The following is a 27,007-nucleotide window of genomic DNA, read 5'->3' as shown; positions in this document are numbered from 1 at the left end:
CAGTCTTTTCGCATAACACGATAATATGTACTGCAACGAAATCACTAAACGAATTTACGTACTAAACAAAATCGTTGGAGCGAACGAATGCCGAATACGTACGGTAAAGTTTTGGGTGCGAAGTGGCCGAGCTAAGGCACGCCAACACGTACGTATAGAAGATGCATGATGGGAGGGATGCTGTCCAATCAGAGAGAAGGATCTCATGGCTTGGCTAGCATCAGGAACCAATGGGAGAGCAGGAGGATGGTGGCGAGTCTACGATAACTAAGATGGCGGATTGCGGCGCGAGTTCCAAAATTGTTATGGTGCGAATCTCGGACTTTCAGAAACCTTTCGTATCTGAAAACTTTTTGTATGTAGAGCAGTAAAATTTTTCGTCTGCTTTTGTAACTTGGATTTTTTGTAAGTTGAGCCTTTCGTATCTCGAGGTACTACTGTATATCTATATCTATATATATATATATATATATATATATATATATATATATATACTATATATATATATATATATATATATATATATATATATATATTATGTTTCACCCCTCCTTATTCGCTAAACTTCACAAACTGGGAACCCTTACCTGTTGCCAATGGTGCCCTGTCTGTAACATGTCACGAGGCTTATTAAGACTGCGTAAATATAGAAAATATATTATTTATTTCCCAAAGCAATTGGTTATAACATAAAACAAAATGATTAACAAGTCATAATGGCATAAACACCCAAATCTACCCATAAAGAAACCAGTAAGATAACATTCTACCCTCCTGACTGAGCTTTCACTCCCAAACCCAAAAATGTCATAAAGTCTCGTATTAGTCAGGTTAGAGAATCCCGTTTCTAATCAACCATGGAATTGGACCCATCTGTAATAAAGATAATAGGTATAGAAACATATCCCCCACATCACTCTTTTCAAAGTATTCATGTAAAGAGAGTATTTCACACTTCTCTCTCTTTTTAAAAGGTAACAGTTTTTCTAAGTTTTTTATAGAATGTGTCCTACCTTTACGGTGGGCGTTTTCTCCCGACACTCGAAGCAACCACTTGATCTATTATTGTTCTTCTCAAAGAATGCATCTTCCACAAGTACCCCGAACCAGTAGGCCTGTAACACGCGTACAAACGAACGTACATGCCTCACGACCGTGGAATGATCTCTGAGTCAAGTTGCTTGTTCAGCAAATACCTTTTCTCCAAGTGAACTCGTACTGCACCACCTCTTGTCTCTAAGCGAGGAGAGCTATGTGACTTCACTATCATTACATGACACTTCAAACATATTATTAGCCATTCCCCCTCTTTTCATCTACTATAGAAGCTCGGCTACCACATGCTAGCTCCCGCCTAGCCACTACACACACAAGCGTCTTACAATATATATAAAACCAGAGGCATGCTCAAAAATGAAAATAGTGCACTCCCATCGCGCACCATATCAGCAACTAATGCACTAATGCATCAATTTACCACATGACTTTGAGCCACCTCCGTTGCTGGAGCACTTGTGCTTCGTCAAATGCATAAAAGTTTAAGAACTCCAAGCACACAAATGGTGATCAGGATAGCACCTAACATGATCATTACTATTGGTATAGTATAACGGTCATCGAAAAAAAAGGTTCATCTTCGCCACTATCTTCGAGCGGCGGGACTGTAACGGTCTCCACTGTAGGCAGGATTCGAACCGCCTTATGGCTTCCATGTAAGTGTTGATGAAACACCTTGATCGACGAGTTGTAGACATGCCGACTAAGTACCATGAAGAAATCTGAAAGAACTCTGCAGGAACCGTCAAACAGCTGGGATCCCTGTAGAACGAGCAAATTGTTGTAGACGCAGGTCGAGTACGTAAACCAACTCGAAACAACTCAGCACATGCCATTATTCAGCGTCTGCAACCCTCGTGAGTGTATCCAACACCCTCCTGTCACGAAACTGTAGATTCGACGTTTTCTGCTGAAGTAAACATGGTCACCACCCCGTTATTCTATGCAAGTGCTACTCACACCTGCCTCATCGAAGACTGTAGACTCCTGATTTATCCCAGAAATTATATCGAAGACATCTCATCCTTTGCAAAGGCAGTCCACAAAAATGCCATTCGTGTGTAGACTTGACTCAACCTCTGGTACTGTAGAACGAAGTTGTCTCCCCTGCCATCCTCACGTAGAGTTGGGAATTCTCCAAAGTCATTGTGTGTCCGTATTTAAAAGGTCTACATGGTCATAAAATAACTAAAGTCTTGTTTTACCCCACAAATTCGTCATTAATTAATATATTCAATCTACTAATCAAATATTAAAAAAAATTCCTCGCTAAACCAAATATAATCTTTACCTACTGAATTCTCACAAATAATCCCATATCTGACAAACACACTATCAAAAGAGAATCCATAAAGTCTAACAGCAAAAACCTCTTTATGGTTTATATAACTTGCCTCCATAAAATATAATGCCGAACACCCCTTCTATCCAACTCAAATACCCTGACAAATTATATCTTCTATCTAAAAGAAAAATGCTAATTAGAGCTTAACCCTCATTACAACATCTCTCGTAAGAAAAGAAAAAAAATTAAATAAATAAAAATAAGATAATACAACAATAATAAGTGAACTTTCCCCTCCCCTCCCCTCCCCAATACACAGCGCACATAAGAGAAAAGAAAAAGAAAACTGTCAGTTGTTTAATCTTCTCGGACGACGTTAAGAAAAGAAAAAAAAACATATATATAATTCAACATCTTTCCCAAAACGGAATGTGTACCGTTACAGGATCTGCTACCGCAGCAATCCTATCGACCAGAAAAGACCAGAAGAAAAAATCCCCTTACATGACACGTTCTCGTGAAATGCCATAGTCAGCATCTACGAAAACAGTGCAAATCCCCGAGTAATCAATTCCAAAGGGAAGATTCGCAACCGGACTCCTTACAGCAACCTTAGCAAAAAAGAAACCCACCTATGAACACGTCAGGTGCTTCGCACTGCAGCATATTCAGACTCGCGACGCTAGAAACTTGTGACTCAAAAAAAAATGTTTAGTACTGAACTTCGTAAGCACACTCCGCAGAACCATCTCATTATATATATATCATCATCTTAATAATAACACTACCAGGGTGATATAAATAATTCCTCTATTTAATTACTGACCCCACGCCAAAAAGACCATCCCGTTTCTCAGCTAAAGCAAAAATTTGCCGAAAAATATTAACCCCAAAATCTTACGCCAAAACGCCGCAGATTTACATATAATAAGAAAAAAAACAGTAGAAGGAAAAAAAATGTGAAGCCATTCTGTCACCAAATCACAAAAACAGATAACAAGAAAAAAAAGGAAAAGTAAATGCAATTGCGCGACCATATATTAATTGCCACAACCAATTCTTTTCAATTTTGAGATATGTGTTAGCCTCAACTGACCTGTTCGTTCATTTAAAACTACAAACCTATTTCTAATTTTCTCTTCAATGACTTTAAAAGGACCTTCAAACTTCGGGCCTAGTTTGTAATTTAACTCATTTCTCACGTTAAGTTTAAAAAATACCTTATCACCGACATTGATCTTGGGATCAGATGATTTACTAATACTCTTCTGAACCATATCTCTGGTTGTGGATTCGAGATTACGGCTGAGACATGCGTGTCTCTCTCTTGCTGTGGATATCAGCGCTTCAACCGTATCCTCCCCCTGGTGAGGCGTAGTTAGCAAATCAAATGTGCCTCGCGCTGGATAACCAAACAAAGCTTCAAATGGGGACATTTTAATTGAATCACAAACCATAGTGTTAATGCTATGTCTAACAACATTAATATATCTGTCCCAATTTCTATCATTACCACCTACCGTTTTTCTGAGCGCTTCGAGCACTTTCCTGTTTGCTCGTTCGCACAACCCATTAGCCTCGGGTCTGTATGGAATAATTGTTACTTTCTGTATCCCCATGACTTTAGCTAAACATTCCAAGGTTTTGTTCACAAATTCCCTCCCATTGTCGGTTAATAGAACCTCGGGTGAACCATATCTGGAAACGATACCATTGAAAAACGCTATGGCTACTTCTTCGGCCGTTTTATGCTTAAGTGGGAAAATTTCTACTATCCTTGTAAGTTCATCTATTATCACTAGCAAGTACTTGTTCGCATATCTAGACTCACAAAAATTCCCTAAGACATCCATATGTATTCTCTGAAAAGGTCTACTCGGTATAGGATACGATCCTAATTTGCATGACGTTGTCCTAGCAGGCTTACATGCGTTGCACACTGCACAATTCCTTACGAAATTTTCCACATCTTTACCCATTTTTTTCCAAATGTATTTAGCACGAACCTCATCATATGTTTTTTCTATTCCCAAGTGAAGACTACCGAACCTGCAATGAACTATATCTAAAACCACTGGAATTAGGACTTTCGGAATTACGATCTATGTCGTATCTCCTTTACTTTCACTGGTTCTCAACTTATATTTAATTTTCCTAACCAATAGATTACCTATTAACTCCAAACCCAAAAAAGGCAAGCTATTATAACATTTCCTGACTAATTCCCCTCTCAGGAATGCTTTCGCATCTGCTAAAATCTCGTCTTCATCTTGCCTTAGCTCTATGAGAGGTATATCCCATTGTATGGTTTCGCTAGTGACCTGCGTGACTTGGAAACTTTCTGTGTCATGAAAACTCCTGCTGAGAGCATCAGCAACAACATTAAATTTGCCCTCTATATATTTGAGCTTTGCATCAAAATCTTTGATAGTTAAAAACCATCGAGCTCTTTTGGGCGACAAATCGGGTTTATTAAAGGGATTTTGACGTAGGAAAAATCTATTTCTGGGGGAAGACCTGTGTCGCCCGATGAAAAATCCCTGTAACTCATTTTTCTAGTATAAATAATACTCTTAATATACCAGAGAAAAAAGCTAATATGGTTAAGCTGAAGTTACTACCCTCAGCGCAAACACCCAAAGGGTGTTGGTATAAGTATAGGGGCGCTGTGTTACCACAGACCACAGGACTTCTGCCATTTAGAAAGTTCCTCTCCAAAACTCCCTGTTGGTGGGAGCCGTTACAAGGAAACCCACCACCAACCGTCCCCGCTCGCCACTACTACGCGCTTCAATCCATTCCTGGAAGTAAACCTATAAACTTGGATTAGCCAGGGTGGGAAGGGCATAATATAAGAGGGTAGGGTTCATCGGGCGACACAGGTCTTCCCCCAGAAATAGATTTTTCCTACGTCAAAATCCCTTTTCTGGGATCGACCTGTGTCTGCCGATGAAAAAATACAGAGAACTGATATACAAGTTTTAGTATAGATATATATATATATATATATATATATATATATATATATATATATATATATATATATATATATATATATATATATTATATATATATATATAGAAAATAAGGTTAATAATACCCGGAATAAAATTCGTTAACCAGTTTAATTGTTATAGTTAAACAATCTAACTTAAAACTAATAATAAGATATAATGATAATAATTCTTAAAATACTAAAAAGGGAGCATAGAAAAACTGTAATAAAGGAAATTATCCTTTCAGAACCTTAACAAATGATCTAAGACTAAGGAATAATAGCATCATAATATAAGAATTATAATAGTTAATATATATACATATTTACACTGGCATACAATAATCCGGCAACGGGGTCAACAAGCAACGTCTAGCCCGATCCGGAGAAAGTATGGTGGGGAGTGTGAGCGAGCCATTCAGGTAGAAGGGATAAGGATAGGGAGATAGAAAAGGAAAAAGGGTGCAATTAAAGGTTTAAGGAGAGCCTGTCAGTTTGTACTTCAGAAACTACCACAGCTCCAGCTGCCACTGCTGAGAATTTTAGGGCCTGCAAATTCTTCAGGTAGTGGCGTTTAAATACTGCTGGGGACTTCCAACCTGTGTACTTTTGAAGTTCCTCAAACTTCATGTTTTGGAAATAATTAGTTGAGGTGGCAACTGCTCTGATATCATGAACATGTGGAACTGAATCCAGGTTAGCCTGTTTAATAAAATAGAGTATCTGCTGCCTGATCCCTCTTAGAGTAATCGTGCCCCCTTTTTCTCTAATAAAAAAGAGAGCCCAGATGATATTTGAGAAGTTCTGGTCATAAAGGTTTTTAGTGTATGAACAGGACATAAGGATTTATCTTCTGGAAGAGGTAGAATTTCCCAAGGAGTCCATCTATTTAGTGGATCCTCATTTTTTGCTAAAAATTGTCTATCTGGTGAAAGTAAGACTTTTCCAGATGGGAGGAACTTGACATGTCCTGGATCTCTAGACAGAGCTGACACTTCTGAAATTCTAGCTCCAGAAGCCAGAGCTACTAAGAATAGTGTTTTTCTCAGTAGAGCTGAAAAGGGGCAGTTATCATTGTCTAAATCTGATGCAAGTTTAAGAACATCGTTCAAAAACCATGAGATAGATTGAGGGCGGCTAGTTGGTCTCAAACGTGCACAAGCTTTTGGGATAGAAGAAAAGTATGTGTCGACTAAATTAATATTGAAACCTATTTGAAAAATCTTTCTTAGGGCAGATTTAATTGTGGTAATAGTGCTGGCAGCAAGCCTTTCTCATGTAATGATCTAAAGAAAGAAATTGTAAGGTTGGTATCCATCTTCTGAATGTTGTTACCTTTTAAAAATATAGCCAATTTTTTCAATGCAGAATCATATTGCCTAATTGTAGAATCTCTTTTGTCTGATTCTACAAACAGAATATTTAATGGATCTATATTTGCTTGCCTCTGTGCTGCAAACTTCATGAAGTCCATAAAGTTAGGGCACTTAGAATTCTTGAGGAAGCTGACACAGTCTGCATTTGTACTACCTGTGTTAGATTCAGAGATGGGATCTTCTGGGGTTTGAGATTCATCTCCATGATAAGAGGATACCAATTGCTCATCGGCCAGTTGGGTGCTACTAGTGCTAGCTGGCCTTTGAATGATCTTAGCATGTGTAGAACTTTTAATAGAAGGTTTACTGGGGGAAAGAGATAAATTCTCTCCCATTTGTTCCAGTCCAGAGACATTGCATCGATCGCAACGGCGTTGATGTCTATGTTGGGAGCTACATAACAAGCTAACTTGTGATTGGACTCCGTGGCGAAGAGATCCACCTGGAGATCCGGGATCTGAGTTGTGATCCATTGAAAGGACTTGTTGTCCAGTGACCATTCTGATTCTAGTGGATTCATCCTGGACAGTGAATCCGCTACTACATTCCTCACTCCTTCTAAATGAACTGCTGACAGATGCCAGTGGTTCTTTCCTGCTAGGAGGAATATTGCTATCATTACATGATTCAACTTGTTGGATTTGGAACCTCTCCTGTTGATGCAATGGACTACTGTCAAGCTGTCTGAAATTAATCGAATGTGGATCTTCTTGGACGGTTGTAATTTTCTCAATGTCAAGAACACCGCCATTGCTTCCAGTATGTTGATGTGGAATTGACGGAATGTTTCCGACCATGTTCCTTGTACTTTCCTGAGGGGGGAATATCCCCCCCAGCCGTTCAGTGATGCATCTGTGTGGATGATCAGAGATGGGGGAGGAAATTGCAACGGAACTGATTTGGATAGGTTCCGTTACTCTGTCCATGGAAGAAGTCTCTTTTTTAGAACATCTGGAATTTTGGAAACTTTGTCCCTGAATCTGAGATTTGCTCTTGACCTCCAAACCTGATTGACATCCTTTAATCTGGCTTTTAAAAGAACATCCGTCACTGATGCAAATTGGAGGGAGCCTAGGATCCTCTCTGCTCCCCCCTCCGAGATGACCGTCTGTTTTTGATAAAGCGTTTTGTAGCTTTCACTATTTCTTTGACCTTCTTGGTCGGTAGAGATAGCGTGTGTTTGTTCAGGTCCCACTGGATTCCTAACCATTGGAATCGAGATGCCGGAGTCAGTCTGGATTTCTCTATATTTTTTAGGGCCGTTGCCTTGTATAATAAGGCGCCCTATGAGGTAATGTTAGACTTGCGATAATCTTACGCTAAGTCGGTTGGTATTGCACTTCCATATTCAATGGAGTGTCTTGGGGTTTGTAGATCACTTACGAAGTCGGGATTACTTCTTGTTTATGACGACGATGTGTTAAACTCATGATGATTCGGTGAGGAGGTTCTTGTAGAAAACACGAAGTATAAAAATATATATTCTTCTGAAGTTTTACATGGTGAAGATCAGATATGATTGTACAAGTCTTCAATGATGATAGCTTGATCGCTTCTGCTCTGTTCTACATCTCTGTTACAAGTTATGAAGGAAGCAGATAGTAGCTCGAACATATGAACATACTATCAGATGACATAGTTACATACGAACACACAATCAAAATGAGACATCTACAGATCACGTATGGCCGCTTGAGCTATAGGTCACGGTGTTTGTCTCAAGCAGGAAGCTTGGACTAAAGTTTATAAACAAATGAATGACTACAGGTGACGGCATGTTATCTTAGCCTACTTTTATTGTATACGTCATCTTTAGCGTCTCTAGTCTGATCACATTCCTGCAAGCAATCTGGTTGACCTCTTTAGTTTTAGTCTTTTATATATATGGACTAACATTCCATATTTTATTATGTAACACTTACATTAGCTCGGTCAGCTACCAAAACCAACTACTGAATATTACTCAAACTTGACTTGCATTTGACTTATAGGAGTGTGATAACGACACTATGTGAATATATATATATATATATATATATATATATATATATATATATATATATATATATATATATATATATATATATATAAATAAGAAATAAAAATTCATGGTGTACATGAATTGATTCAAGTAATAAAATATAAAACAATGATATTGGTAAATAATAGTGATCACGTGATATATAATGATACAGTTTTTCACTTCATCTCTTTAAGATACATATGCTACAGAAAATACTAACGTACTCTGATAATTGCATAGAATGAAGATTAACATGATAAAAATCATATTTTAACTGATAAAAATTTTCATATATGAATTGATAAAAATATTAATGTTTATGCTGATTGATTCGTTGATTTTTATGCTAAATGTTATATATCTGATTCATTAATCCATATACTAAACTCATATTATAACTGCAGATATGGTAAGATAAAAGGTAACAGATTGATTATAGGCTACCTGATTTGTTTATACATATGTAAATGGATTCAATCTAATTATGATTAATATATGTGCACTTTAAATAGAATTCCTATTGCGTACACGCAAAGATATATTTAGATTTCTGTTATTTATAATCATTATATATAGGTTCCTAGTGCGTACACGCAAAAAATTATTTCGATTCTGTTATTTATGATCATTTTATATATATAGGATACATGACCGAGGTTATACTACTTCACATTTAACTAGCTTTCGAACAACTTTTCGTCCATTACACAGTTCCAGACAACCACCTATAGCCAAATGAAACGGCCAATTTCACAGGGTTAAAACAAGGGGAAAAATTTGCCTGGGCGGGTCCAACGTTCTATTTTGCGCTCATACTTATTCTCTGCGTCCTAAGCTACACGATTACGTTCGCGATGAATAAAATCATCCCAGCACGAGTCCTTTGCCAGCAAAGTAGAGTTGAATATCCTTCGGGTCGTAATTTGTTGGAAGTATGCCCTCCCTTTTGTAGTCGATTTCCGAAAGCCGCAGGAGCATTCCGCATTAAAACGAGATTAACGACGGGATACGGGTGTCGGTCGAAGAAGTCCATGATGATGCTTATTCCTTTCACATTGTAGGCGGTTGTTACTCGACTGCCGTCGTCCGCAGCGACGAACGATTTTTGAAGTTGCGATGTGAAAACTCTCGTACTGCAGGATACTGTAACAGGTTCCATTAATCAGCCTGCAAGTGAAATTATATTTGTCACAAGGGCAAAGTAAATTCAGACGACATCCAAATACAGGGGAGGGGAGAGAGCCATTTAGACCAGACTTAACCCACATGAATTCGCTGATATTTTGGAATTCAAAAGAGTCTGCTGTACAAACTTTTTTATCCATGGCATTAACAATGAGTGAACCTATCCAGGTCTATGATGACTGTAAAAATATCCATAATTATAAAAAATAAACAGATATCAATACGAATCCCAAAGAAAATTCGATATTACTGGTAGTAAATTACTAGACAAAGAAGTGGAAAACGGAGCTATTTGTAAGATTGCCCAGGCAACATAAGAGTCAAGAGAATGTTAATCATGATTCTGTATTTCTCTATGCTAACTGAAATTAAGTTGTGATAAAATCTGATCCTATGTGCCCTAACAAAAGTTTCATATTCAATTTTCTTGCGCGCATCCTCTGAGGTTAATTTTTAAAAACTTTATTAATAGGTAGGAGATGCAACGAAAAACTTTGGGTTTTTTCAAGAAAATGTGACATTTCCCATGAATGTTTTACTTGAATTGTAATAGGCTAATGTTGCAAGTAAATATTTCATATACATATCTTGATACTTCTAAATGTCTATGAGGTTCAGAAAAATTAATTCATTTTGTTGTTATAGAAATTCTATTTGCTTATTTTGTTTATTAATTTTAAATGATTGCAACTCCTTAGTTGCATTGCGCATACGGATAGACAACGTCTGCCTTGCCCATGAGAAGTTCGGGCTAAGCATTCCTTTCTCCAGTCAATCTGCTTTGCAAGCTCGAGATGAAGCCTGTGCAAGCAGATATTTGAGGTTTAAGGAATCAATGCTGATACGGCAAACGCGACAGACCTTCTAGAACTGATGACGTCGTCACCAGCTTAAGAGTTACGTTACTTGCTGTAAGAGATACGACTTTAGGATAAATTTTTTGTTTTTTTAATACTCGCCCACATGAGAAGAATGTCTGAAAAAAAACAGTACCAAAATTGAACAATATATTAAGTCATGTTGGAAATCTGCATAATTGTAATTATGTTAAATTAAATATTCCTTATTCAAACTAATGAAAAAGGTTTCCATACAAATTCTATATATATTATTAGCCGCCCTGTATAAGATTCATATAGGATTATTCCATAGATAACATTTTCACTTCTAGACTTCCTGACTTTAAAATCTCTTTATTTTATTTATTTTATTTATTTATTTTATTATTATTATTTTTTTTTTTCATTGACTACGAATATAAATCACCGGACAGACAATATGTCAGTAGGTTTTGGATATGTGTTTGAACTTTTAGCTTATTTGTCCATTACTAAAGCGTTTAAGTTAGAGTTCAAATCTTTACGCATATATATTTGTATATTTAATTAACCTATGGTTACGTTTTTGCTTATTGATTTTATCGTGATTCCTTTTTTATTATAATTTGTAACCCTTCCGACTTCTTACGGAGTGTTATTATATTGACTCCACTTGTATCCATATTTATTTATTTATTTATTTTTTTTTTATTTATTTATTTATTTATATATATATATTTGATAAATTATGGTTGGCTTGAATATGTGGGAAAAGTGTTCTAGCGGCGTACCGTATAAGGCTACTTGCGGCATCAATTCTATAGATACAAGATATAAATGATAAAGGTATTTAAAACCGCGAGAACCGCTATAATCCAGTTCGGATCCAATATCACGAGTTGTAACTCGTAAGACATTGACACTTCCTATTTAATTATCCGTTATTCTACCAAACCGATTGACTCTGGGTGATAAAATATATTATTGGTTTTCTTAATGGAAAGGAATTCACACCACGTGTTATGGAGATTATTATTGATTTACACCACCCAAGTCAGATTATCATGTGTTGAATTCCATGTTTACTGATTTAGCACTCATAAATATTCCTAACGCACTCAACTGCGGTGTTTGTTTTTAGTGCTATTAATTCTATATAACGTGTCAAGGAACTATTGACACTAAGAAGTGTTTATTCCCTGTCAGACTCGTAATTCTGTTAATAATTCTACGTATATTCTTTCAAGGATTGATTTGGCACAGGATAGGCTCCTAAACTGACAGGTGTCTTAGTGTATCCCTTGTTTTCATGACACGTGTTACAATTAGTTTATGTTTGCTTTTTTATATCTGTAAGCATTGTAGTGCAGTAAAATAGTGATTTGGCTTTCTGTGACATAGTAGGGAACCCTGGATGACGGAATGCAACCAGTTTATGACGATTGGTATAGAAAGAGATTATTACTACTACCTGGTCGTTAGTCATCTGCTGTGTTTCTTCGGGTTTTCCTCGTCACAGACCTACATATAATATTACATTTGATTACATTATTCTGATACACATACTTTAAATATACTTTTGCTTTAGGGTTTCTGCTCGAAGTGTTTATTGTTTTTGCTTAGCCGCTGACCCTGTTTCTGTTCGAAGTGTTTATTGTTTGGTGTTATTGCTGCTGACTCTGTTTCCGTTCGAATGTTTATTGTTTGGGTTAGGTCTGTTGACTCTTGCTTTGTTCAGTTTGTACAGTTCTGCGCTCCAACCCAATATTCAATGCTCGCGATCTCTTGGTTAAGGAATTTTCTTGTATAGATATTTGGTTTTTTAACAATAGGCACGGATGTTTCTATATCTTTTAGTCCAATTAATGGTTCTTTGCTGTTTGGTGCGGGATTGCGGGATAAGTGCGTCAGCTATGATATTTGCTTTCCAGGTAGATATCTTATCTTGGCTCCAAAGACCTGAATGATCATTTGTCACCGAGTTCCTTTTGGACTGTGATTAAAGCCTTTGAAAAACTCGGTAAAGGACTCATGTTCAGTAAGGACTTATCAGGATAGCCATAGATTATGAACTTAAAACGTACTAGTGTTAACGATACCTAGCCCTTCCTTGCCTATTACTGCATATTACGTTTCAGAGGGCTTTAGTTTACGTGAATAAAAAGCTATAGGAAAGAACTGTTCATCATATTACTGAAGTAGTACCCCTTCTTACTCCTTGGTCTGAGGCGTTAGTTGCAATAAAAAAAAAATTCCTTATTTAAATCAGGGATTTTTAAGTTAGGTGAGCTGCATTATTCCGCTTTTAAGGTATCGAACGCCTGTTGATACTTTTTAGACCATAATAAATCTACGCTCTTCTTCGTAAGATCTGTTAAAGGAGCTGTCATGATGGAAGAGTTACATATTTACATACGATTGTAATACCCACTACAGCGCCAAAGTGCTGTATCCCCCTTTTTTCGTTAAAAGGTACCGGAAAGTTATGAATAGCCGACACCTAACCATGGACTACTTTAAGACCTTGAACTTACACATAAAACCTAGATAAACATGTTCGGTTTTTTTAAAACTCACATTTAGATATTTTACTCTGAGATTATTTGTCTTTGTCTCTGTAGCACTAGCTCTAGTTTATGTGAATGTACTTCTAAGGTATTAGAAAAGATTACAAGATCATCCATATAGGCATGTAGGGTATCCCTAAAGTCTCCAAACACTATATTGTAATGGGGTGCAACGTAAGCCGGAGGCATACGTAAAAATTGATAATGTCCCCTGAGTGTGCTGAAAACGGTGTATGAGGTACAATCACTAGGTAATGGTATCTGGTAAAAGCTTTTAAGTCCAAGCTGGTGAAAAATTTATTCTAACCTAACAGAGATAGATGTCGTCGGTACATGGCACTGGAAACTATCGGGAGTCGTTTCCTTGTTTAAGCGACAGAAATCTACGCATGATACGCCAAGTCCGATCTTTTATGGCATGACGTTTGAGGGAAAAATTATAAGGGCTATTTGATTTCCTAATAACTCCTATTACTAACATTTTTCAACTTCGTCATTTATCTCTATTTTGAAATTGCAGTGAGAGTCTATACGAAGGTACGTATATAGCTTTATGTTGTCCTTAGACCGTATTTTGTGTTAAATTACATCCGTTTTTTTTTTTTCAGAGATCACTCGCTAGTGGAGAAACTTCCTGTATTCAGATAAAAGATAAAAAAAATTTCTGCTGAATCACCTCTGCTTGAATGACTTTACGGATATTACTTTAGATAGATATCAGAGAGATTCATCTACGACTGGCTGGGCGGGATTAAAAAATTAGCAAACAATAAAAATGCGATATTTATAACTTCCGTATCCACGATATGTATACGTTTGTGGATCACTAGATTTAACTTGTTGCTGCTAGTCAACCGTGTCTAGGGCTTTGTTCGCGAAATCGTTATATTTCAGAGTGTCGGGAAGGATTAAAATTTCATTTCCCAGCAAAGTCTTTTTACACGCACTAAGACATTCGAGGGTGCATGTTTCTCGAGATTTGCGTGCAAACTGTGACTGCGGTTGTGGGAGAATTCTGTTGGGTCATTTGAACAATGTTTACGGATTTATGAGACAAAATGTATAGTTTTCCTCTATATAAGTTATTATTTGATTACTGTCTCTTTTTGTTCAAACGGATTTCAATATGTTTGAAGGTTTGTAGGATTTTCATTTGATAAACACGCCTTATTTTGCAGGAGTAAGATAATATTTTGTATACCCCTAGATGAATCTTACAATTACACTAGATACAAATCAATGTTTTTTATAACTATAGAGGTATCTGTAAACGCTCGCTTATCTGGACTTCTCATTAGGAAGTTCGAACAACAGACGGTGAGTCCGTAAATACAGGATATTACGTGTACTAAAGGAATAAACAAGATATTCTAATTTTTATTTACGGCGCGTACAGGTCGGGCTTTATCCACCACTACTCTTATAATAACTTACGTATTAAAAAAAAAAAAAAAACAAAAACGGAAAACCTGTTCTGATTACTTTATACGGTCGTGTGTTTCATAGGAAAAATCCTTTTTAATTCAAAAGATATTGGCATGTATGAACAAATCGCTTTTCCCTACTCTGCTAGAGTCGCTTATTGTGTGGAATTTGCTATGCTTTGAACACTCGGCAGATTTAACTAACCTTGACCGCTTGACTAGGTGACACAGTAACCGAGTTTGCTTGTTTGATTCTGAAAGGGCTACTGTTTCTATTTCTTTTTTTGTAATAATTAGGATCCTTCTCTTTATTACCATCGGCAACGTATTGTGTGTTTTTAGCATTATGTGCTGGTTACGTATAAAGCAATGAATGACGAACTATTAGGAACTGAGCGATTACTATTAAGACAAGTTATCTCTACTGTATTCAATATTAACTGTTTGTACTTCATTCTTTGCTAAAATTTGAAATAGTGAGGGATCCTGGTCAGCGCATTTAGCCTGATGAAAGTTTTTTACAGACATGTTATTCCTTGCAATCCAGCCATATTTTAAAAGTTAAGTTGAGTCACTGAGGTTCAATATTTTATATAACTCAAAAAACTCAAGGCTAAAACTGCGATCGGACTTTGCAAAGGAGCATTTATTGTCATGGCCCGAAATAGTGTTACCTCTAATGTATCTAGATTTGTACGGGTGTTCCACTTGTTTTGTGTGTTTTCTAATCACTACGGTGCTTAACGACCCTATCCATGCATCTGTATAAATACAGACGTCCACTGCGTAAACGCATATTCACTGTTTAATATGATTTGTTACGTAAGGGATTAATAATCACCCAAAATGATAAAATTAACATAGTATATGATTATGATATTTCAGTAGAACTTCTGGAAACAGACACTCAAAGATAAAAAACTCGCAGTAGCGAAATCTCAATGATGTAGATAATTTCTGTAAAAAAGTAAGATTAAGAATGTCTCGTAACTTCAGCCACAGGAATAACGAAATTCGACCTGCAAAGGAAACACTCAAAGTTACTCCAAATGAATAAAAAATTGTACTTAGCTTGCTTGTTTGTGGGAAGTCACGGTGTTCCGATAACGACACACGGCCTTGGTCCTCCTTCTCTATTTAGCGGATGACCTGGTTTTGGCTTCAGTTTCCCCCGTGCGCGTTTGTTTCGATGATTCGAGCCCTTGAAAGATCCGATGCTGCAGACGCGTTCAGTTTGTTTCTTGAAGTGCCGGAAACGCTCACTAACGATGTTTTCTTGAATGATTCTAATGAGAGACGAAGCTTGCGTTGCCGTAGGAAAAAGACACGTCGGTTTTGTTTCTTGAAGTTATTCACTAAACGATGATACTAAGTTGCTTGAAGAATCTCTTGCTTTTCGTCGTCGTGAAGTTCTTGTTGTTTTCTGAAGTCGCTCACTAAACGATGATACTAGGTTGCTTGAAGAATCTGCTGCTTTCGTTGTCGTTGACTTCATGATTTATTATTCTGTTTTATCTTCGGAGAAGTTGTAGAGTCCTTCTGGTATGCTTGCCACCACTTTTAGGGCCGTTGCCTTGTATAATAAGGCGCCCTATGAGGTAATGTTAGACTTGCGATAATCTTTCGCTAAGTCGGTTGGTATTGCACTTCCATCTTCAATGGAGTGTCTTGGGTTTGTAGATCACTTACGAAGTCGGGATTATCTTCTTGTTTATGACGACGATGTGTTAAACTGATGATGATTCGGTGAGGAGGTTCTTGTAGAAAACACGAAGTATAAAAATATATATATTCTTCTGAAGTTTTACATGGTGAAGATCAGATATGATTGTACAAGTCTTCTATGACGATAGCTTGATCGCTTCTGCTCTGTTCTACATCTCTTTTACAAGTTATGAAGGAAGCAGATAGTAGCTCGAACATATGAACATACTATCAGATGACATAGTTACATACGAACACACAATCAAAATGAGACACGCTACAGATCACGTAGGCCGCTTGAGCTATAGGTCACGGTGTTTGTCTCAAGCAGGAAGCTTGGACTAAAGTTTATAAACAATTGAATGACTACAGGTGACGGCATGTTATCTTAGCCTACTTTTATTGTATACGTCATCTTTAGCGTCTCTAGTCTGATCACATTCCTGCAAGCAATCTGGTTGACCTCTTTAGTTTTTAGTCTTTTATATATATGGACTAACATTCCATATTTTTATTATGTAAACACTTACATATTTACTTGAACCTAAATATTTTAGGAATTCCAGAACTTTGGTCATTGACCTTCGACACTCCTCCGCTTCGTTTGGTTGCCCATATTAACCAATCGTCCAGGTAGGCTACTAATAGTATTCCTTTCTTCCTCAATTCCTGAACTACTGCTGTCTCCCACCCAGTTTTTGTGAAACACTCTGGGTGCTACATTGAGTCCGAAGGGCATTACTTTGAAGGAGTAAGCTTTCTTGCCTAGTTTGAATCCTAGGTACGGAGAGAAGTTTCTGGCTATTGGGACGTGATAGTACGCGTCTGTAAGATCTATAGAGGTGGTGACGGCCCCACGGGGAAGTAAGGTCCGTACCTGTGAGATTGTCAGCATATGGAACTTGTCGCAATGAATGTAGGAATTCAGCCAAGACAAGTCCAAGATTACCCGTCTTTTGTTTGAGTCCTTCTTTGGGACAGTGAACAAACGTGCTTGAAACCTTATGCTCTTCACCCTCTTTATGGCGCGTTTCTGAAGAAGATCCTTTGTATACTCTAAGAGGTCCTCTGTTGGTATTTGGAAAAAGCTGACTGGAGGGGGAGGGCCCTTCTCCCACTTTCAGCCTAGACCTTTCGATATTATACTGTGGGCCCATGGACTGAAAGTCCATCGAGCCCTGAAATGATACAATCTCCCCCTACCTGGGGAGATTTCACTGTTGGCTGCTGGTCTGGCTCCTTTCCCCCCTCGGAAACCTCTTCCTCTGGCTCCACCTCGTAGTCGAGAGCCTCCTCTGGCTCGGCTACTCCCAGCATGTCCTCTATATGGGCGAAAGTTACCCCTTGCCTCATATGTAGGGTTAAATGCTGGGGAAGCCACAACCTGGGATGAAGTCGAAGGTTGAGATTCCGAGGAAGGTTGAACCAAGACATATTGCTGTGGTACTGCTGTCTTTGAAGTGGACGGCACTGCCTGCACATATCCGTGAGGACGTGCCGTCTGGTAGGGATTATATCTTCTCGCCTTCTTCTTTGGCTGCTGATGAGAAGGCGCATCAGGTTGCCGCTTGAAGGGAAGACCCCACCTCAATCTAAGGCTCTGGTTAGTCCTAGAGGCTTCATGCAGAATATTGTTCACCTCCTCTTTGGGGAAGAGGGTTTCTGCCCAAATGGAGGATTTGATGAGTCTATTTGGTTCATGTTTAATGGTTGTTCCAGCTAAAACATGTTTTCTGCAGGCCCTCCTTGCTACAGCAAAGTCATACAAATCTGACTGGAAGGCCTGTAGTAGATCTTTCGTCAGTACACGAAAGACCTGCTCATCTTCATAGGTGGTCGCCAACAGCTCCGCTGATGTGACGGAGTTGAGGGACCTGGCTAACCTTGTCTTCGCCTCAAACTCCGTCTTGATCATATGGTCGGGGAGTTAAGGCAACCTTTCTGAAAACAAGTCTGAAGCACACTCCGGCTCCAATTTACCTGCAGTAAATGTCGCCAGAGCGTTGATCCAAGCGTCCAGTCCTGTGGGTAACAGAAGAGATGTAGGCTCTGTCTCCCTCAGTACTGGCATTGGCTTGTCCTCGACGATTGCTTGCAAGTTTAGTTCCGCCACCTCAGATGTGCATGGTGACGGAATCCCTTCGGGAGTGACAAACATCATGTATTTCCCTTTATGTGGTGTCAATTTAGTATTGACACAGTTAAGCTCAGAGAGACACCGGACCCAGGCAGCTTGGGCCTGCTCTCTAGGGAAGATCACGGTTTCTTTGGGTACTTTGTCTACCCTGACTAGCGCATGTTTCGCTAGTCTGACAAAGCCCGGGAAGGGGAACTGCATCCCTGGTAGGAAGAGTTCAAAGTCCTCGATGGGTCGTGACCCGCACCCCTCGATAGTCAACCTCCCTTCGGCGAAGGGAGCGTGTAGGGCCAACCTCCAAGGGTTGTCGTTCTCAAAGGGAGGAAGCTTTGAAGCATCCGGAACCATCATGGATAGGGCTGGCGTACCGGAGCGAAGGAGACCGGAGAGCATCTCCTCGATTGGCTTAATTCTCTCCGTCAATGACGAGAGAGCCTGGTTGGAGACGTCCGGCGTTGGCCCGAGGCGTGCTTCTAGCCTCTGATCGATAACTCCAGTGACTGTGGCTAGCAATTGTTTTGTAAAGTCCACTGGATCGAAGAACTGTTCCGCCGCCTTTGATAATGTACCTGTCCCTTGGGCAAGGGAAGGATCTGTGGCAGCAGGCGCAATGACGGATGAAGTCGACGGCTGTGAAGCCGAAGACAACTCCTTCGCCGCTGGCGGAACAGACTTCGTAGCCTTCTTTTTTAAAGATTTCTTGATCTTTGGAATGACTGACAGCATTCCTTGTTTGGTGATGGGCTTCGAAAAACCCTTAAAGGATGGGGAAGAAACAAGGGAAGGAGAAGGACTAGGGTTGGAGGTCGCTCCACTTACCTCCCCACCTACCTGTTCCTCCGTGATCATGGGTTCGGCGTTGATGTTGATCCCCGCCACATCATCCATAAGCTCCTGCTGCTCTTCCAAGGTGGTAGCCGTCTCTGCTCTGATAGCTGCGATGAGGGGTCCGGCGATGTCCCTGGCCACTGCGGTCGTCAGTGTGGCCCCCGAAAAGATCATGGCACAAAGATCCGCGTCAAGGACTTATGGTTGACCTTTCGGGACGTTCTTGCCGAACCCCCCAACCCACTTGCGGAGGGACGCCCTGGCATCTTGGTACGACGTCGGGTCCCTCTGTAAATAATGTATGAATAGTAGTTGTTCCGTCAAACCATCTAGAAAGCTTATAACTAAACTCTTTAAATATTTGAGGTTAAATCAAAATGATCTTACCTGCTCGTTCGACATGACATTAACCAAGTCATAACACACGGTGCACGCGTCAGGATGCCAGACCACGTAGTTCTCTAGCTGGACGGCGCAATTGGCGTGGGTCCGGCAAACTATGTGGCCAAAGGGGTTCACCAGCATTGCGGGACAACCCTCCGCCTGGCAACGGACCACCTGTAATGTGAAAATTCTCAATGAGTTTTCGTCATTGGTTAAAAATATCAACGAAATAATTCGTCGTTAAAATACTTTCATTTAGACATCTAGTAATTCATTTCTAGAGCTCAGCAATATGTTAACGAATTATTTCGTTACCGAAATAATTCACGAAAGATATAAGACATCCACAACCAAATAAACTCGTAAGTTTTAGTGCAAATGTTGGCGAAGTATTCCGTCATTAGAATGCTTCATAATCAACACAACAACACTAGGTATGGATCACATGATCAATATTTTGTTTTGTTGCTAGATGTCGGCGGAATATTTCTTCTCCGAAATACTCCGTAACGACAACTGATACTCTAGAAAATCCTTACATAAAAATGTCGGCGAAATAATTCGTTAGAAAAATTCCGAACTGACGTAAATTCAACAATAAATATAGACTTAACATAGTAGGCTTATTAACTAAAAATTCTTATAGTATACACTGATAATTCCTTAAAGAGGCATGCCTAATCCTATACGCCGAACTTCGTCGATGGCGGAGATGCGAACATCCCGTCTATTTATATCGACTAGGAAGCCATTGTATGTTAGATAATGGAATACCTCTAAAGTTGCCGAAGCAAGGAATGCATCAGTTGAAGTTCGGCAATACCGAACTTCAAGTACTATTAAGATTATACCCTGCCTCTAAATATTTCATTAATTCTATACTCTGTATGCCGAGGCTCCAGAGATAATGAAATAATAGCATTAAATGAAATTATGTAAAGAGGAAATGCAGTGGATCGTGATGTCAGGCTCTACCCCTGGTTGAAGTTGGATACCATTCATAGGCTATATAGCCTAGGATCTTCGCTAGTTAGCTGTGGCTCGTTGCGATCAAAAGTGGTCCAACCCGGTCAGGAGGTTATCCAGGTAGGCTAGGCACACAAAACCATTACATAGGGTATAAAAATAAAAACCACAATAAAATATAGGGTGCATAGGAGAATCTCTAATACTAGGTCTAATCTACAAAACCTTAAAACGCCTAAAATGCCCAATGTAATGGGAAATATACACTCGACCGAGCTAACTGCGCCTGTTTATAAAAGTACTCTCTAGGACGAGAAAAAACCGGTAATAAGCATAATAGGCTTATAAATCAAGGTTAAAAGGTGGTTAAGAACCATGTATCCAGTTAAGGATCAAATATGGTTAAGAAAAGCCTAGGAACGAGATAGCTCACGAGCACCGAATATAAAATTGCTAGTAAAAAAGCCAAATCGAAATAAAAAGTAACCGACACCTATTATAATAGGAAATCGCACTTAATAATATAAAAGTAAAGTTAAGCCTATAAAATATAATTTGAAAATATGTCGTGTGGAATATGTTGTTGCTATGCCGACGCGGAAATGGCGGCCCGGCCGATCGCACCCCCAACTTATTTTTGAGGGGCTAAGGCCAATAGCATACTTAATTACACAAATTTTTGTAATAAAACCAAATTGGAGTACTCAACTTGGAAGTAGAAGCAGCTTCGGGATTCATCTCCATCGGATGCACAAAATATCCACAGATAAGAAAAGGGTGCAGGAATACAGCAACGGTAAGCCGCACGACTCTTACAGGAATTGATTGAAGTGCGTGGGTATTAGTAGTAGTGGCGAGCGGGGACGGTTGGTGGTGGGTTTCCTTGTAACGGCTCCCACCAACAGGGAGTTTTGGAGAGGAACTTTCTAAATGGCAGAAGTCCTGTGGTCTGTGGTAACACAGCACCCCTATACTTATACCGACACCCTTTGGGTGTTCACGCTGAGGGTAGTAACTTCAGCTTAACCATGTTAGCTTTTTTCTCTGGTATATTAAGAGTATTATTTATACTAGAAAAATGAGTTACAGGGATTTTTCATCGGCACACAGGTCGATCCCAGAAAATAGATCGAGTAATGGTTTGTGGTCTGTAAGAACTTCTACTTTATTCCCCATCAGTAACATTTTAAAATGAACTAAGCTCAACACTATTGCAAAGGCTTCCTTATCTATGGTGGCCATGGACTTCTCGTTGCTGCCTTTTGTTTTGTCCTGAACTTCCTGCTATAAAAAGCTATAGGATGAAATTTCCCATCAAACTTTTGCATAAGGCAAGCACCTATACCTTCCTGGCTTGCATCAGTCACTAATGTAAAAGGTTCCTTAAAATCTGGAAACTTCAAAACCGGGGGATTCATTAGCGCGTATTTGAGCTTTAGAAAACTCTCCGCCTGGGGTTCATTCCATTGAAATTGAACGTCTTCCCGCAACACATCAGTTAGGGGAGCTGCTATGTTAGAAAACCCTTTTACAAACCTCCTAAAGAAACCGGCAATACCCAGGAATGACTTAATCTCTTTCTTTGATCTGGGGGTGCAAAAATTTGCTATTGCTTTGACTTTATCGTCGTTTACTCTAACCCCTTCCTTAGATATGACGTGACCTAGATATGTGATCTGCTTTTTCAAGAACGAGCACTTGGCTAGCTTGATTTTCAACCCCGCTAATCTAAGCCTCCTAAGTACTTCTGTAAGCACTTCCAAGTGTTGCGCGATCATGTCCGTTGTGATCAGGATGTCATCCATATACACAAAAACATTTTTGCCCAATAACCCGTGCAAAACTGTGTTCACCAACCTGGTAAAAGTCATCGGACTGCCCGATAAACCGAAAGGCATTCACGTAAATTCATAGTGTCCCTTGGGCACTGAAAAGGCGGTATATTCCTTGCTACTCTCGCTGAGAGGGACCTGTAAGAAACCTTGCGCCAAATCAGTTGAGCTATAAATATTATGTCCCCCAATTTCAACAAAAAGATCTGGTATGCACGCAACTGGGTAGCGGTCAGGGATCGTTTTCTCATTTAAACGTCTAAAATCGACGCATACACGGACCGAACCGTCTTTCTTAGGTACCACTAACAAGGGAAAGTTGTAAGGAGACACGCTGGGTCTACTGATTCCTCCTTCTTCCCATCTATTAACCTCTTTCTCTACCTGTTCTCTGATTTTGAAAGGTATGCGATATGCAGGAATATAAATAGATTTTGTGTTACTCTTAACACATTAGTCAACCCCAATTTATCACCTTGCAAGGCTACCATATCCCCAAATTCTGCCAAGAGCCCGCTTATCGCTTCAACGTGTTCACTATAATCTGCATTAGCTAAATGTTCTCTGAATGTTCGTTTCCTTGATTTTATTTCTGCCTCCGAAAACTCAGGTTTTCCCTCTACGATAGCCACAGAACCACTATCACAATTCCAATTTTGGAAATCCAATATATATGTGTTTTTCTGGTATCTCCTAGCTGTATCATTACAGTTTAACAACGCCACCCACGTAACCCCATCCTTGGATACACTGTTCACCGATGCCGTGCTAACAACAACTCTGAGCTTTTCGCTGTTTTCAATAACACACACATCTATGGGTTTTCTCATTTCCTTCAATTTAACTTTTACCATAATCTTTGAACCTGGTAGTAACATAATATCTTCAAATAAAACACCTCTATATTTGTGGTTAGTATCTCCCCTTGCCACCGCCCCATACAAATTATCACCCTCAGTATCATCCCCAGCATTGTTAGTATCAGAAATAACATCCATATTAGTATCATCACCACCATTGTTATCATTGTTACCACTGTGAACTCTGATAGAACCCCCGTAATCATCTCCCATATCACCAACGTGTGTTTTAACATTACCTTTCTCCATAACACTCGTATCACCGCCATTAATACCACCGAGAACCTCTCCTCTTTCAATAACCTCCATGTCTTCCATTCTATTCACGTCCTCATATGGTATGAAATAACCCATCTTTCCGACTGTTATTCCATTAGCACCCGCATGGATTGAAATCTTGTGTCTTCTACACGCAGGATGACCCAAGAAGATTTTATTACCTAACGCAATTCCTTTTATTACCAAAAAAGGTTCTGTTAACACTCTGCCACCGAGAGTAAACTGTATTTGAACACAACCCAGGGTGTTTAATCTATGGGCTTGCACATCACACACCGTCTCCGTTGAAGTCTGCAAAGGGTAATTGGAGAACATGGATTGATACAAATTATAGTCCATTAGATTTATTGATGCCCCTGTGTCTAAAAAAACCGGGATATCCACATCCCCTACTGTTCCATAGACTATAGGCTTGGGCTCTGGGGCGTCCCCCACGAGACTACAATGGCATTTACCAATCACCTGCACCCTTTTTGTTGATCGGGCTTCCAAAAATTTCGCCGATCCCTTTGCCCTCTGATTTGACCTGCCTGGGAAGTTCTCACATTATAATTACCAGAACCTTGAGGTGTAGGCCTCGCATCTCTCCGTATCCGAGACGGACAAGACTGCCAATAATGATCAGTACTTTTACACATTCCACAATATTTAACCCTACACAATTTCTTTGGATGTCCTGGTTTATTGCAGTTGAAAAACACAACTGCTGTTGCTTTTGATCGATCGATCTTTTGTTATACTCAACTTTTGCGCACAGACGATGAGGAGAAAGTTCCGTGTCTCTCTGTACTCTATCCCTCGGGCCTGTCCCGTTAAAAATTGTGCTATCTACGGTGGGACATTTAGACCTGTGTTTATCTATTTGGGTATAAAGTAATTCTTCGTCTGAGGTAGGCTCAACCTTTTCATCAAAGCTATTCACTATTGCATCAGGTACCTCGTGTAAGAGCAGGGAAAAATAGATCAGTTTATGAACATTATTTAGAGGGAGATTATCCCCTGTTACCCATTTAGATGTTTTCAATTTTCCTACCCAATCTGCCGTGTTCCTTTGAGCCATATGCTGTTTTCAAAAATGCTTGCAAGTCTGTCCAGGTGAGACATTTTGTAAATTGGAAACTCCTTGACCTATGACTGAGATCTCCCTTATTGAAATCTAGCAAAGCTTTCGCCTCTCTAAATGCCTCTACATCGTCTACTATATTCTTTCCCGCCAAATAGTTATTAACTCCTTCTATGAAGATATTTATAGGCTGCGACAGTATGCCATCTACAATCACTTTGAATGGGCTGACCCCAGCACTAATGTTTGTCACGTGATGTCGTAGGTTTAGCATCCGCCATTTTATCCTGTTTCCCAAGGCTGTTTTTTTTTAATATGCTTCCCTGATCTCAATAACATCAATGTATTTATATACACTAAACCCAATCAAGAAAAATAACACAAATTTTCCCCCAATAATGGATAACATAAGGTAAGCGCGTCCCGTCCCCAATCACAAAATCAACCCCACGAAAATGACAATAAAAAAAAATAATAAGGAGGGGATAGGAAAGGAAAAAGAATGCAAGACGTTTGCCAACCAATTCGCCTCGGCAATTGCCTCGTCCCCAGTTCCTTCTCTCTCTCTCTCTCTCTCTCTCTCTCTCTCTCTCTCTCTCTCTCTCTCTCTCTGGCGTGACTCGCAGCAAAAATTCCACTCAGGTAAGTTCGCCACACACAAATACAAGGAACATGAACAAGAACAAAAGGGTAAAAAAATACACAAAATATAAAAAGAAAAAAAATAAGAAAGAAAAAAAAACTCGAAAATACACTTACGTCTTCATATGACCGTGAACCGAATTCATATACACACCGCGAATATGTGCGAACTGCGAAACACTTTAATATGTCGAAAACTAAACTTTTCCTCCTCACGTTTTTTTAAAACACCTTTATTCCGTAACCTCAAGAAATCGAAACTGACTTGGCATGGGAGAGGAAGTCTAAGGGACAGCTTCTCTCTGTCGAATCAGCAGAAAGGACCCTGAGTTGCCTGTGACATGATTAATAACCCCTTTTCCTACCCAAAAAAAAGGAAGAGAGCCCCTATTTCTAACTGGTCACCCGTCCCTTCGGAGCATACCTACAGCTTATAAAAAATATATAAAAAAGCCTTTACCGCTGCTACCACTGTTTCACCCCTCCTTATTCCCTAAACTACACAAACTGGGAACTCTTACCTGTTGCCAACGGTGCCCTGTCTGTATGTAACATGTCATGAGGCTTATTAAGACAGCATAAATATAGAAAATATATTATTTATTTCCCAAAGCAATTGGTTATAACATAGAACAAAATGGCATAAACACCCAAATCTACCCATAAAGAAACCAGAAAGATAACATTCTACCCTCCTGACTGAGGTTTCACTCCCAAACCCAAAAATGTCATAAAGTCTCGTATTAGTCAGGTTAGAGAATCCCGTTTCTAATCAACCATGGAATTGGACCCATCTGTAATAAAGATAATAGGTATAGAAACATATCCCCCACATCACTCTTTTCAAAGTATTCACGTAAAGAGAGTATTTCACACTTCTCTCTCTGTTCAAAAGGTAATAGTTTTTCTAAGTTTTTTATAGAATGTGTCCTACCTTTACGATGGGCGTTTTCTCCCGACACTCGGAGCAACCACTTGATCTATTATCGTTCGTCTCAAAGAATGCGTCTTCCAGAAGTACCCCGAACCAGGAGGCCTGTAACACGCGTACAAACGAATGTACATGCCTCACGACCGGGGGAATGATCTCTGAGTCAAGTTGCTTGTTCAGCAAATACCTTTTCTCCAAGTGAACTCGTACTGCACCACCTCTTGTCTCTAAGTGAGGAGAGCTATGTGACTTCACTATCATTACATGACACTTTAAACATATTATTAGCCATTCCCCCTCTCTTCATCTACTATATAATAATATAGATATATTATATATATATATCTTTATATATTATATATTATATCTATAAGATATCTATATTATATGTATTATGATATATATATACTAATAAGATATATATCTTAATATATATATCATATATAATTATATAAATAAATATATTTATTAAATACCAATAATTAATAAAAATAATAAATTTAAACACAATTTATCATATACATATACATACATATATATATATATTAAAAGAAAAAGCAAATATGTCTGTGAATTGTTAGACCTCAGCTTTCTTCGCTTAGAGACAAGAGAGGGCTTAGCAACAAACACTGGATTCCTCAAAGGGTGCTGA

General features: G+C 39.0%; 1 protein-coding gene across 1 annotated transcript; it reads right to left on the bottom strand.

Moving 5' to 3' along the window:
• Window positions 1–21,903: 21,903 nt before the first annotated feature.
• On the bottom strand, window positions 21,904–26,416 carry LOC135220267 (uncharacterized). Its single transcript, XM_064257531.1, has 2 exons — window positions 26,359–26,416; window positions 21,904–26,218 (listed from the first exon to the last, which is right to left on the bottom strand). Exon 2 carries the CDS (start codon window positions 24,056–24,058, stop codon window positions 22,961–22,963), a length of 1,098 nt encoding a protein of 365 aa, XP_064113601.1. The 5' UTR covers window positions 24,059–26,218; window positions 26,359–26,416; the 3' UTR covers window positions 21,904–22,960.
• Window positions 26,417–27,007: the final 591 nt, after the last annotated feature.

Source organism: Macrobrachium nipponense, chromosome 1 (assembly GCF_015104395.2).
Source record: "Macrobrachium nipponense isolate FS-2020 chromosome 1, ASM1510439v2, whole genome shotgun sequence".
NCBI classification, from domain to species: Eukaryota; Metazoa; Arthropoda; class Malacostraca; order Decapoda; family Palaemonidae; genus Macrobrachium; species Macrobrachium nipponense.
The sequence above is the reverse complement of the archived record's forward strand: the minus strand, read 5'-3'. Positions and strand labels throughout refer to the sequence as shown.